At 38.0% G+C, this 15,134-nt stretch overlaps 1 protein-coding gene across 1 annotated transcript in view; it reads right to left on the minus strand.

Moving 5' to 3' along the window:
- Positions 1 to 3,322: 3,322 nt before the first annotated feature.
- Positions 3,323 to 15,134, minus strand: part of LOC122814378 (zinc finger protein 91-like) — a 316,216-nt gene continuing 304,404 nt past the window's right edge. Inside the window, exon 13 of the mRNA XM_044086962.1 lies at positions 3,323 to 5,233. Coding sequence (XP_043942897.1) covers positions 4,335 to 5,233 — 899 coding nt within the window. The 3' untranslated portion in view covers positions 3,323 to 4,334. The remainder of the gene's footprint in view (positions 5,234 to 15,134) is intronic.

Here is a 15,134-nt window from a genome sequence, read left to right on the forward strand (position 1 = left end):
GAGACTCCCCTTGCATCATAGTGGATGATGTATAGCCTCCTCCTCCTTAGAGTATGCATCTAGTCTTCCCAGTAGACGTGTGTTACTGCAGTAAGTGAGGGGGGCACGTTTAAAATGTAAAGGCAAACTTATACATGCAAATCTCACGCTACTGACCCTAAATCTCATGGATTATCCACTGAAAGAAGGTACATTCATCCAAAAAACTTAAGTCTGATCAGTTTAGTGAGAATGTTGTTGTGTTCACTACTAAGCAAAATCTAATTAATTTAGCACAGTTTGACATCTGGTTAATGGATGGTACCTACTTTGTGAGAGGTATAGCTTGCCGTCAGTTGTATACTATTCATTCTCTCATTAAATATGGTGCCTATGCAAAAAAAGTTCCATTACTGTATTGTTTAATGACTAAAACGAGCTTAAAAGGTTATAATTACTTGTGGCACTGTGTGTTTGATTTCATAGGGGAATATGATTTAACGTGCCAAGTAAGTTATGTACTGTGTGACTTTGAAATTGCCGCTGTGAAGAGCATTAGGCAGAATGTTAATAATGTTATTTGCAAAAGATGCTTTTTTCACTTTGGGATGAACCTGTGGAGGAAAGTGCAGAGCTTAGGTCTCGGTTCCTTATATAACAGTAATACTTCATTCCAGCTATCTGTAAAAAAAACTGGCTTCGGTGTTTTTGGAAGAGAAGGATGTTATTGCAATGTTTAATGAAATGAAGTGTTACTTTCCTGTTGAGGGCAAAGAACTGTTGCGGCATTTTACTGAGTGGTATTTATTGGGTAAACCTAGATCATTTTCCACTACAGCACCTAATAAGAGCAGGTTTCCACCTTTATTTCCACTAGAGTTTTGGAATATTTCTGTATTGAATGAGTTACTTCTGCCAAGGACCCAGAATTGTGTGGAAGTTTGGCATTGTAGATGTAAATGTTTAACTGGTAAAAATGTATCGGATCTTCATACTGTATTGTAACAAAACAGAGATGATGAAATACAGTTACAATTGTGTACTGCTTGCCCACCATCTCCAAAAAAGCGAAGTTTATTATGCTGTCAGCAACAATTTGAGACAAAATATTTACTCGTAAGGAAGAGCACTCAAATTTACAATATGTCACTGCGATTGCTCACTTATTGAAAATGTAAGGTTATACTTCTGAATTGGTTTTGGTGGTGATGGGCACGTTATGAAAGTTGCTGTGAACATGGTTTCTGAGGTGAATGGTGAACTCATATCACTTAGTTTGAGAAAATGCTGTACTGGTACTTGACTACGTTTATTTGTCATTCTGGAATACGGGTTTTGCATAATTTTATGTTGTGGACTTCTAAGTTGTGGTTTACCTTATATTAAACTGTGGTGGCATGTCAGGGGAGTGTCCAGCATTTGCCAGGGTTTGTTTGGATGTTCTGTGTTTTGTTTAAGTAGTATTTCAACATACTGTAATTTCGCTAAAGTGTGCTCAGCTAAATGGAATTCAATTTAGTGTAATTTCGATATATAAACATTGTCCCATAGATAGATATATCTAAAGTTGGTAGTTTAGATTCATTTAGAAGTACATTTTTTTATTGTTTAACCAGGCTGGTGTCAGTTTGGGATATGCACCCAAATGATTTTTACTCCAGGCTGTGTGCCAAGATGCTAATGTCTTTAGCAAAAAGTCGGGCATTGCATCTGGCTCCAGGGTTTTCCAGTTAGGAGCCTTTCTTACTTTTTCTTATCAATTTCATTGTCTATTGCTTGATTCTGTTTCATATCCTCCATGTTTGCACGTCTTACTGTTTTATCTCACATACCCATTCAGTATATTTTTTCCCGGTTTTCTTTCCTAGTCCTCTATATAACTTTTTGGGGGTTATCGTAATGTTAAATTTGATGTGCATATAAAAAAATCACCAAACACTAGGGATGCTTTACAGAGCCAAACACTTTCTCACCAAAGCAACTAAAACTACATTTGTCACTATTTATTTCCTCTCCATACTTATTTATGGTGCTCCTAGCGTTACTAAACTCCAGGCACCATAAAAAAGTGGTTAAATTTGCTGCAAATATCAATTTCATAATCCACCACTGTATAGCACTAAAAAGCTTAAATTGATTAGAACTACCACATCAAGTAACATATACAGCTTCTTATCACCTATAAAATTAACCAACATCCATCTGCTTGTCTGTCACTAAATACCATTCTATACAACTATGTTCCCAATCGGTCATTACGATCAAGTGATCAAAAACTCCTCTCTGTCCATAAACCTATCAAATCTGCTGGGCATGGTCTGTACTCATACCAGGTTGGTAAGGATTAGAATGCCTTACCTGCATTCATCAGGTCAATACCCTCCCCTCCAGTCCTTTAAAACCATAATCTGGCTCTGTTGTTGCTCAACCCCAGGATAAACTATATCCTAAATATAAACAAGTACCTCTTCATACCTTACACTTTCTTGCTCTCCTTTCATAACTCACTTCCTTACTTCACTCAGTTTATCTCCCCGACTTCTCTTTGTACTATACTATCTTAGCTTTAATTTATCAATAAACTGGGTAAAATTTCTCTAAATATTAAATTATCGTCATACAAGTTGCATCTGTTCTTAAGCAATGTTTTCACATTATGTTGATTTTGGTTTATTTAAACTGCAGATGTTTATGCATTATTTTTGAAGATTTTAAATTATTGTTCTTAGCATGTTTTGTAATACTTTGGTGCTTTTCTCCTAGGGTCTCATCTGAAAATGGGTACCTGGCCAGTCAGACTTTCCCCATAATCAGAGGTCACTAAATAAGTTGCTTGTTTTGTATTTTCCTTTTATATTTTTCTACACACTAAGTTTTTCTGCTCATGCCGGTTATTTTAGAGTTGGTGTAATATAAAATCCTACTCTGTTTTGGTGATGTGTGTTGCTTCTGCTCATGCCGGTTATTTTAGAGGCGGTGTAATATAAAATCCTACTCTGTTTTGGTGATGTGTGTTGCTTTTATCACATCTATCTTTCTAAGAGGTTTTTGATGATCTTTTCCCTTTTCTATATTGTAGTAGTGATATTGCGTACTCGTTTTTTTTTTTTTTTTACTGCTCTCTGATTGATGCTTCCGTGGTAGAAAATCCTTTCTTTAACCATGCTACAGTTTTGTGGCAGCAGTTTACCTGTTATTAGTTTTGTTGTATAGTGTATTTATGTCATTAACATCAATATGACTCTCTCTTAATGGTCCCAGCTATTGCTTATCTGTTTTATTTGTCGTTTAGCACTCCCTGTCTTATTCACTTTCTGCAGTCCCTTTCTCTCATCTGTCTTTATATGTCTGTCCTCAGAATGCATAAGTGAGTTCACATGGTCCTTAAGGTGTGTTTTTCATACAAAGTACTTGCAGCATTAAGTGCATTTATACACTTTGTTCCTTTTTTTTATTCTCCAAATAGTTACTTTACAATGCTTTGAAAAGCACTGTGACACTCCCTGCATGAATGCCCTGATGGTCTGGAAGCCTCTTCTACTCCTAAAACACTGTATTTAGTGCATTTATACATTTTTCTCACTTTTAATATGTCCAGATGCTTCGATTTTCATGTTCTTATATTGCGGCAGGAATGGAACCTATTCCTAAGTCAGGGTACAATTAAAATTTGTGACAGTAGCATTGCTTTAGTCTTTGTTGTTTGCCATGAGGGTGCTCTCAGTAGCTGCAGTGCATTCAGAACAGCATCATTCTGTAGTTCAGAGGGAGTCGCCTGTATTGTTGCATATTTACGTACAGTCAGAACAGCATCATTCTGTAGCTCAGAGGGAGTCGCCTGTATTGTTGCATATTTACGTACAGTCAGAACAGCATCATTCTGTAGTTCAGAGGGAGTCGCCTGTATTGTTGCATATTTAGGTAAAGTCAGAACAGCATCATTCTGTAGTTCAGAGGGAGTCGCCTGTATTGTTGCATATTTACGTACAGTCAGAACAGCATCATTCTGTAGTTCAGAGGGAGTCACCTGTATTGTTGCATATTTACGTACAGTCAGAACAGCATCATTCTGTAGTTCAGAGGGAGTCACCTGTATTGTTGCATATTTACGTACACAGTCAGAACAGCATCATTCTGTAGCTCAGAGGGAGTCGCTTGTATTGTTGCATATTTACGTACAGTCAGAACAGCATCATTCTGTAGTTCAGAGGGAGTCGCCTGTATTGTTGCATATTTAGGTACAGTCAGAAAAGCATCATTCTGTAGCTCAGAGGGAGTTGCTTGTATTGGTTACATATTTAGATACACTTGAATATTCTTTTTTATTAGCTGTTTTAGTCTTACTACTATTGCTACTATCTGGCCATCTTTTTTCCCACATCTCCTTTGTGAACGACACAATGCTTTCGAAGACCAGTAGGCTGTGTAAAACACTTATCACATTCTGTACATTTATACGGTCTTTCTCCTGTGTGAATGACACGATGCTTTCGAAGGGTACTATGATGTGTGAAACACTTGCTGCATTCATTGCATTTATATGGTTTCATCCCTGTGTGAGAGTTCTTATGGTAGTTTAATTGTGACTTCTGAATAAAACACATACTGCATTCAGTACATTTATATGGTTTCACTCCGGTGTGAGTGGCATGGTGTATTTTAAGTCCATGGGGATTTGCAAAAGACTTGTTGCATTCAGTACATTTATATGGTTTCACCCCTCTGTGAGAGTTTTGATGATATTCTAGGTGTGACTTTTGTGCAAAACACTTATCACATTCAGTACATTTATATGGTTTTACCTGTGTGTGAGAGTACTGATGATACTCGAGGTATGCCTTTCGTGCAAAACACTTACTGCATTCAGTACACTTATATGGTTTCAGCCCAGTATGAGAGTTCTGATGGTACTCCAAGTGTGACTTTCGTGTAAAACATTTACCACATTCAGCACATTTATATGGTTTCTCTCCTGAGTGAAGGGCATGGTGCCTTCGAAGATCACTGGGATAAATGAAACACTTGCTGCATTCAGTACATTTATAAAGTTTCTTCCCTGTGGGAGTTTTCTGACTTGTGTCACACACTGAGCTCTTGACGCAGTTATTTTTTGATTGCAGCTGTGGAATAGAAGGGAGAGGAAGCTTATTGTTGTTGCCCTTTGGCTGCAAGTTCTTTGCTGAGAAAAGTAACTGGGATGTCCCAAGTGACGAATGTTGAATGCAACTTGCACTGCATTCTGTGCTTCTGGTACCTAAAAACAAAATATTTATTAGTATTTCATTATAACAATGAAATAAATATGTCAGATATTTTCAGCATGACGTGTACTGTTTTGCCCTTTAAAATGTTCTGATGTATTTTGTTTCAGTAATTCATTTTATTCCATTGCTATTAATGCCACTGCTAAAACAAGTCTAAGCAACTTTATTTCAATCGGCTATATCTGTCCAGCCATCAATTTAAATTCTAACTCATCATTCTTTTAATATTGCCACATGGCCCCTTCTTACACCCCTTCTCCCTGCTTATTCTTCTCTCCCTGCAGTCCACCCCCTCATCTGTTTATGCTTCTCTCCCTGCAGTCCACCCCCCCACATCTGTTTATGCTTCTCTCCCCACAGTCCACCTCTCCACGTCTGTTTATGCTTCTTTCTCTGCAGTCCACCCCCCACATCTGTTTATGCTTCTCTCCCTGCAGTCCACCTCCCCACATCTGTTTATGCTTATTTCCCTGCAGTCCACCGCCCACATCTGTTTATGCTTCTCTCCCTGCAGTCCACCCCCTCATCTGTTTATGCTTATTTCCCTGCAGTCCACCGCCCACATCTGTTTATGCTTCTCTCCCTGTAGTCCACCCCCTCATCTGTTTATGCTTCTCTCCCTGCAGTCCACCCCCCCCCACATCTGGTTATGCTTCTCTCCCCACAGTCCACCTCTCCACATCTGTTTATGCGTCCCTCTCAGTGGTTCACCTTCGTATCTAGCTTCCCATATTTACTATTTAGTTAGTTTTGAGACACATGATTCACAGTTCAGGTTTTGTTCCTTCCCCCTCCCCTTGACTAACTTTCTACTAAATATTATTCCTTCAGTCATATTAGGTATATGCAACCTCTAACGTTATAACAAACCTCTATATATTTATGATTGTCATACCTCTCAACCTCCTGGTGCAGTATGGACAAAGACAGACATAATGGGGGAACAAATGTCCAAAAACTGGGACAGCTTTTTAATTTTACTCTTATAAACTTTGTTACTAGAATAACAGGTTTTGACTTATTGTGTACTTTCTGAAGGATCTGAAGTCAGAAACTCAAATGTATGTCATTATTTCGTATAGTTTAGTTACTTCAATCCTCAGTAATTTGCCAGAAAAATCACAAATTTTATGAGGAACAGACCAAAAATATGAGGTAAAAATCTGGACATTCTGCGAAAATCTAGACAGTTGAGAGGATCCGTCTTGTTTTTGGTGCTTAAATGACTTTCTTGACTGTTTCCAGCTATGCTCACCCCATCTTGCATACTTTATGCATACTTTAAATATTCTATTAAACTGTTAATGGGGTAATTTGTAATATTAGACTACACAGATTGGTCATTCCTGCCTTTTTGAACCTCATGTTATCTGAATTTGCCACTCCTTCTGTCACTATATGGTCATTTAAAATGGCAGTAATTGTCAGTGTATGTAGCATGGTGTTAGAAACTGCTAGTATTTGTTTACAAGGTAGGAGCATGAGTGAGAATGCAACACAATATTTTATATCCTAACCATATTTGTTATTATACAAAGGTTAGGATGCCTTGGGTTTTATCATTAAAAATGTCATCTTTTCAAGGTTTGCCCCAATCAGACTGCAAGTTTGCAGTTCATGTAGTGAGGAATTTAAGGCACTGACTTAACAATGATGTTTGGGGTAAGAAAGCAGGTAAGAATTTTTTTTCTTTTTATATAGTACAGTGGTTGAATTTGTCTACTGAGTTCATTGGTTATTAGATAAAATGTTTTCCGCCCTTATGTTAACAGACTCGGAGCAGATTTCCCAATTAAGGAAGCTATGGCAGTGTGAACTGTGCCAAGAGACTGCCTGTAGGACAGGTACATAATTTGGGAAGAGAAATGTTTAAAATCTGATGTGAATTGTGTTTTTGGGCTCAGGTGAAACATTTAGTAATACCATTAAAGTTTAGTTTAAGTAAATGCTTTGATTCTTTTCCCGCAAATACAACTTTAGTTTCTATCAACTGTACAGCTGCTGTCCTTTGAATGAGATGTTAAACTAAAGTCCCATCTGCCTGAGTTGGTGGTAGATAAAGTGCATGTAGAAAATCCTGAAGCATTTATTGAGAAGACTAGGGTTCCCCAGTGCCTAGGTCAGATTTCTCCTAGTCAGTATGAATAACACTTTGGGTCTCTTCACCGAAAAGAGGCCATTGGTCTAGTAACACTAGCTCAGTCAACAAAGTATAAACAAATAAAATAAATACAAAATCAGGACAGATTCAATCTAATACTCCTTACTGGACAATTTGTGTGTGTGTGTATATATATGTGTGTGTGTGTGTGTGTGTGTGTGTGTGTGTGTGTGTGTGTGTGTGTGTGTGTGTGTGTGCAGGTGAGCAAGTACAACTAATGCTTCTTAATCTCTGCTTATCTGTTTATATAGACACAGTGATCTACTAGGGCCATGAGAGCTACAATGTACGTGCATAGCATTTATTTTTAGGTTATCAGATCAAATAAACAAATACTACCAGCAGACATTTTATTAATCCCAAAGTATGTTTTATAATATTGTGACATTACAAATCCTACAATGGGATTAGAAAAATATGCTTGGTGGGACTGTTTGCTTATTTCTTCTGATTCTACACTTGTTGGCTGACAGTTTTACAGAGCAGTGTATTGAGAAAGTTATTTTTGAGTTATACTTCCTAATTATCGTTATACTTCCTAATTATCCAGAAAATATATCTCAGTAGTATGAATAACTTATTTTTAAATACTGTGATTCTGTTTAATAAAGGTGGCTTAAAGTTTAGTTAATCTCTCACTGGCAATATTTATTTGTACATCTGTCCTAGCTTTGTCCATAATCTACTACATATATGTCTTTTACATATGCAGTTGGTATATGTCTGGTAACAAATGTTAGACTTCATATTGTAGTGATCTTCAAATATGATGCCTGATTAGTTTAATATACATCAACTCTTGTGTTCTTTAAACATTAACTTGTACCCATCCTATAATATGTGCAATACGTAAAATGTGTATTATATGCTAATTATTATGTGTCAGTTACACCTGTACTGAGTTTTTAAATTTAATTTGTGTGACTGATAACATGCAATGTTTTTCATGTTACTTTATTTTATTTTTATTTATTTATTTTATTTAACATTTTTTGACTGGGATAGTCCAACTGGATACATGTCCATTTTCAGCAGAGGCCCAGGGAGAAAAGCTCCAAAGGTGGTTACATATGCAATCATCACAATGTACAGATATAATATATTACAAATAAAACACACTTTACAGACTCAGTTAAATTTACACAGTCTGACAAACTTCTAATCTGGCTTAACAAATAAAGTTGAGTTCCATTTACAAACATAGTATTAGTACATTAGTATGAATAATGACTAGTAATAATGATTTAGCCAGGCTTGGAACAGGGACATATCCATTGAGACCTGAAATATTCCTTGAGAGCTTTTTTGAATTGATAGGGTGGTATCTAGGGTAATGTTAGCAGTTACTTGCACTGATGGTTGCATTCTATGTTTGCCCACCTATGACTTTGGGTCAAGAACAATTTCACGTATCCACTTACCATCAACAAATCAAATAAAATTAAGTTACAGATACTCAAAGCTTTGCCCCGTGGATTCACCTCAGCAATGCATATTAACCCTAACCTTGCATCTTTCTTTAACTACACAACACAGCTCCATCACTCACAAAGCACATGCATATTAAATCTATCTCCATACCTAACTTCTACCCAAACACTAAAGCACTCACAGTCACACATTCACAAAATCTATCCCATTACCTAACCCTCACCCAAACCCTAAAACAGACACACCCTAGCACACAAACTGCCCGCCGCATCACTTACCTTTGCTGACCAACTAACAGCATTCTCACAAATGGCTCCTTACTCAGCATATACAGCAGTTCACTTGCACTGCACAAATTAGTGTCGACTAAGTGAACTGCAACTAAACGTGTCTGTGTCTGTGTGTGTGTGTGTGTGTATGTGTGTGTGTGTGTGTGTGCGTGTGCACGCGCACGCATGGGGAGAAGAGAAAGTCATAATGTGCATTTGCTCAAGTGTGCGCACAAACATTTTTCTCTGCTCATACAGGGCAAAGGCTGGTGCAACAACCTTTTCCCTGTGGTTAGGGGATGTGTGGGTTTATTATTAAAATTACAGGTTTACAACTTCCAACATAGATGATGTAGAGGGGATAAATCACCACACAAAACTTAGTTTAAGTATTCATTTAATATACCTTCAGCTTCAGCAAATTACTTCTACAACTTACTGTCTTCTTCCTTTTGACTTTTAGCAGGCCCTAAGTTTACTTATGTAGCAGAATCCCATGCAATAAGACTCAACCCCAGTACTCACAGACTTAAAATAATGTGCTCCAAGTTAACTGCACCTTAGGGTATGGATGGACAAATACCATCCACAGCAAGCTCCTTTAATGAATGTGCATATCAGCCATGTGCTTCTTATACGAGTGCCTCAGTCACCCACTCTAACAACTAAAGCAATTATAAAAGCCACCATTTTACAATAATGTCTCTTTGTGACCTAAACTTCTTGGGAATTATAATGGTGATTGTAAAGTCTAATATTTAATGACTACAATGATTCAAGTTAATTCTCTGGTTTTACTGAAATAAGCAGGATAAACAATCACAAAAAGCAAAGCAGTTGCTACAGCACAGTGAAACAGTACATATATAGACTGCAAAACAGTAAACTGTATTTAGTTTAGGAGACACAAACAACATTTCCTTCAGCATGCTCAAACCTTACTCTCTCCATCTAAACAAAAGATTAAATATGGAAATTCTGATGAGTTAATATTCCCAGCTACTGGGACATGTTCCATGGAAATCCTTATTTTATACTTGGCCACACAGTCCATTTTCTGAATTTTTATGAAAAGTTACCCAAAACTGAAAACATGAACTTGTCTGGACTGTCCACACATCCATCAATTATTGCCATTTCAGCACCGCTGTCATAAACCTGTTGTAAGATGCCTTAGAGTTTTATGCATTTGCAATGACTCATTCACACCTATAGCACATATTCTGCATCTCTGGAATGGCATCTGCAGCAGTGCTGTAATTGGTCAGTTCCTGCTACACCTGCTGCCACTGCAAGCACCCCAGCAGCATACAGTACTCTCAGGCTTCTGTACAAGCTACTGTTGCACAGTCATGGTTACTAACTAAGCAATAATGCCTGACAGGGATTGTGTTAATGTGTAATTAATGCACACCCTGGGGTGTTGTGAGGCCCAATGCTGCAGGCATTTAGAGAATGGGCGCTCTGTATTTTAAGTACTACATTATTTTATTATTTTAAGTACTACATTATTTTTTATATATATTTTTGATATAAAATAGTTCCTCCACCTAATGTTTCAAACTTTCTGTAGCATTTGTGAATGGTGCTGGAGGAAGCATTTTACATTAAAAAAAAAATTATATATATATATATATATATATATATATATATATATATAAAATAATATAGTACCTCAAAAAATAAATAAGTAAAACCAACAATTTTACAGACAGACCACACTCTCTCTCTCTCTCTCTCTCTCTCTCTCATACAGTCTTCTGCTTTCACACTCGCATTCATTCACACAGAAATAACTTTCAACCTCTTAGCACAATAAATCTGGACAAAGACAAAAATAATGTGGGACAAAGCCCCAAAAATACAGACACATTTAAATATTGCTCTCATAAACTTAGAAAGTTACTAGAGTAAAAGGCCTTGTATTACAATGCATTTTCTGAAGGAAATAAAGCCTGAAACTCAAATGCCTGTCATTATTAACTGAATTCACTCCTCAGTGATTTGTCACAAAACGTCAGAAAACCACACATTTTATGAGGAACAGACAAAACGTATGAGGAAAAATCTGAACACTGCAAAAATTTGGACAGTTGAGAGCTATACACACAAGACCGCTCCACTCACACTCTCTCGATCTCACACACACAGTCTCCTCTGCCTTCATACATGCATTCACTCATACAAGATCACTCGATCGCTCTCACTCTTGATCTCACACACACACACAGTCTCTTCTGCGTTCATACATGCATTCACCCACAAAACATCATTCTCACTCTCTTTTCATCTCTCTCTGTCTCTCTCAAACACACAGTCTCCTCTGTTTTCATACATACATTCACTCAAACAAGATCGCTCTCACTCTCTCTCGATCTCTCACACACAGTCTCCTCTGCTTTCATACAAGCATTCACTCACACAGACAGAAACATAAACACACTCATACACATACATACACACACATACACTTTTTTCTGTTTGTTTATTTTTTTACACTTGCTAAAACAGCAAACGTTCTGCTCAGCGAGAGTAAAGTAATGGCAGACATTAGTTTTTTTGCAGTCTGAACTCTACGGCAGCTTGATATGCTGCTGTGAAGTGGCAGACTAATATTTAAGCAGGCATTACTTGTACATTAATACTCTGCTGGATAACATTCATTCTCCAATCAGGGTGCTGATGTACCATTTGTGCATTCTCGAAATTCCATTACTGTACATCAATAAACGCATTAAAAAACACTGGTCCCCATAAACATTTATCATGAAATATGCTAATAATTACCAGTTATTCATTTTATCTGGTCAGCCTGCTGCTACCCATGTGAACCTGTGCTGCAGTATTTGGCAAGGCTTCCCAATAACTAGTCTGTTTAGGTTAATGTTCCTGACCTGTGATTAAGAATTATCTGAACAGTTTTGCAGAGGTCAACATTCCACTGTCCTACATTACCAAACTCATGTCAGTTTTCCTTTATCCCCCTCTACACTGTATAAATGTCTGATGTCACTGATTGGCTGCCAATGCATTTCTGTGATGCAGCGGTAGCGTTGTTGCCTCACAGCAAGAGGTTCTCCCATTCGATTCTCGGCTTGGGTTGGGAGTGCCTTCTGTGTGGAGTCTGCATGTCCTCCCCGCGGTCAAGTGAGCGTTCGAAAGACATGCGTGGAATGGGCATGCCTTTGTTGAAGGCTGGGTGTCGTGCTGGCAACTCAACACCATAAAAACCAACTGCCAATCATTAGCAGACCGGAGTTCCGCTGTGGCGACCCCTAACTGGGAAATGCTGAAAGACAAACAACTACAACAACAGTAACAACTGTCAAAATTCTACAGGCATGCAGCAGCTCCCCAGGCAGACTATTTCTAAACAGATGTGATGCCACACATCATTCTACTGATAATTCAATGTATGGGTGCTTTTGAAGCTTGTGGTTACAAATTACAGTTTCATTTTTCACTACTTTACAGATGATTGAATGCTGGGGCAACCAAAGTACAACAAAGAGCTGTTTTTTATAATTTATTTACTTAACATTTGTTGAGTGGGAAAGTCCAACTAGCACAGGAACCGTTTTCAGTGGAGGCCCAGGGAGAAACGCTCCAGATGCATATCCCTGGAATGTGGGAGGAAATTGGATCACCCAGAAGAAACCCATGCAAATGCAGGGAAGACATGCAACTCTGCATAGAAGGCACCCCAGTTGAGAATCTAACCAGAAAACCTCTTGCTGTGAGGCGACAACATTAACTGCTGCACCATGGTGTCATCCCTAGTTAAGTATTGCATTTAATCAAATATACAGTATCAGCTCACTGATGTCTACACAACTTTCAAGGTTACTTGGTTCATCAAAGATTTACATTTCTATCCTGCAGGATATTTCTTATTTATCAGACAGATTTTGTAGATGCGTTTAGGTTAGGCAAGATCTTACTCCACTAAAAAGAAAGTAGATTTATGAACAGCAGTGCCTTTATTGTATTTACAGGGAGGAGTGACTGTGTGGGCAGTAATAAGAACATGAGGTTGTGAGTAGGGCAACTGAACCAGCTCGGAACCATCTGATACCCCATTGGAGGCATACTGCATTTCACAGAGCTGTGTTACTGCCACTATTTGATCTGTCAGAAGTTATTTCAGACGTTCAGCAGAGGGTTATGCTACTGTACCCCAGTGATGCCAATAAATGCAGGGGTAATGTAAATAAATTCAGGGGTGACCTGCTGAAGTGCTATAATTAAAGGTAGGGGCACAACACTTGTCACGGTTGCAGAGTTACGTAATACAGCATACAATGGGGCAGCACAATGACACAACAAATTAGTGTTGGTTCCTCAGAGCACTTTGTTCTCTGTTTGGCCCTCATGAGGCTACTTTCAGGGTTTTGTCTGTATGCCCTCCCTGTATCCATGTGGGTGCTCTGGTTTCCTTCTACATCTCAAAGATAAGCTGTATGTGAACTTCAGATCTTCCAAATTACCTATATCTGTGTGTGCATTTTGTTGACTGACAAATCTTACCAAGGATTAGTTTCTGTGCCTTAGGACCAAAGTCTGACAGGAGATGTCCTGGTGGTGTTTCATATAACAATTACTGATTTCATGTATTCAGATACTTGGGCTGCACTTTAATATCACATTTCTGCTTATATTTTTATAGTAGTTAACAATTCAGAATGTAGCACATAGAGTAAAATAATTACTTTCAAAGAATTGGGAAGAGGACAACTTTGTTAAGCACAATCCTGAGCTAGGACTGTTGTTCACCTTTCAGCAACGTTAAGATCTACTTCTGCATACAGCACAAATAGGGGTCACCAAAGAACAGTACCAGAAAAAGCAAATGGCTTTGAAAACTAAAATAAATAAATTAAGGACACAACTTACATGAACCAAAACAAAACAAAACAAAAAAACAAGATGGCAGTCAGGACAACTTCTTCGACTCCACCAGACTAGTGTGAGTTAAAAATGCACATATTTAAATATGAAAAACAAACACATAACCATAATCATGTAACACAAAAGTAACATGTGAAACAATGACTGAAAAGTAATGATTAAGACTCGTATGTTAAAACTACTACTAGAACACTATTATGCCTTAGTACACATCTCTTAAGGGCAATTTTGAAGTTAATATGATTACTGAAAAACCAGAGACACAGAAGAATTTAATAATATTCGCCACTAATATTCCCTAGAATTTAACTCGTCTTCTATATCAATTCTTTGCATTTAAGAAGTCACACTCTCCAAAAGTGAAAATATATTTTTTAATTCATACCGGCAGTGGAGTGTTTGTAAAGTGCAATCTTAGCCTTTTTCTTCTAAGCCACAGTGGTACAGCGGTAGCGTTGTTGCCTCACAGCAAGAGGTTCTACTGTTCGATTCTCAGCTGGAGTGCTTTCTGTGTGGAGTCTGCATGTCCTCCCCACGGTCGAGTGTCCTCCAAAAGACATGCGTGAATGGGCGTGCCTTCGCTGAAGGTTGGGCGTCGGGCTGGCAACTCGGCACCATAAAAAAATCTACTGCCAATCATTAGTGGACCGGAGTTCCGCTGTGGCGAACCCTGACCAGGAAAAGCAGAAAAGACAAACAAATTCTTAGCCTTTTACTATTAATTACATGCGTTCCTATTAATAGGCATATGCTTCCAAGCTTCTTCAGTGAACTGCAGCTTTTAAAGCCGTCAAAGAATTAGATATACTTTGCTTCTGGCCACTGTCTGTGAGGCAACTCTTACATGCAGCTTTCAAAGCTATTTAACACGTCACACACTTACAGTTTATTTACTTTTTGGTCTCTGTTTTGGAGCAGACTGGAAGAACTAAAGATCTATATGCAACAAAGAATTGTTTGGCAAGGATAACAACTGGAATGTCCAAGAATCATAACTGTGACAACCAGAACAGTGACAATAAACGTATAAAAGTGAAGAAGGTATGGAATAAGTTCACCACCTGTATGTCTCGAGTTTTTTCGCTCACTGATATACACAAATCTTGAAGTTAGAAAGTCTCA

Source organism: Protopterus annectens, chromosome 10.part0 (assembly GCF_019279795.1).
Source record: "Protopterus annectens isolate FY-2018-M chromosome 10.part0, PAN1.0, whole genome shotgun sequence".
Classification (NCBI taxonomy): domain Eukaryota; kingdom Metazoa; phylum Chordata; order Ceratodontiformes; family Protopteridae; genus Protopterus; species Protopterus annectens.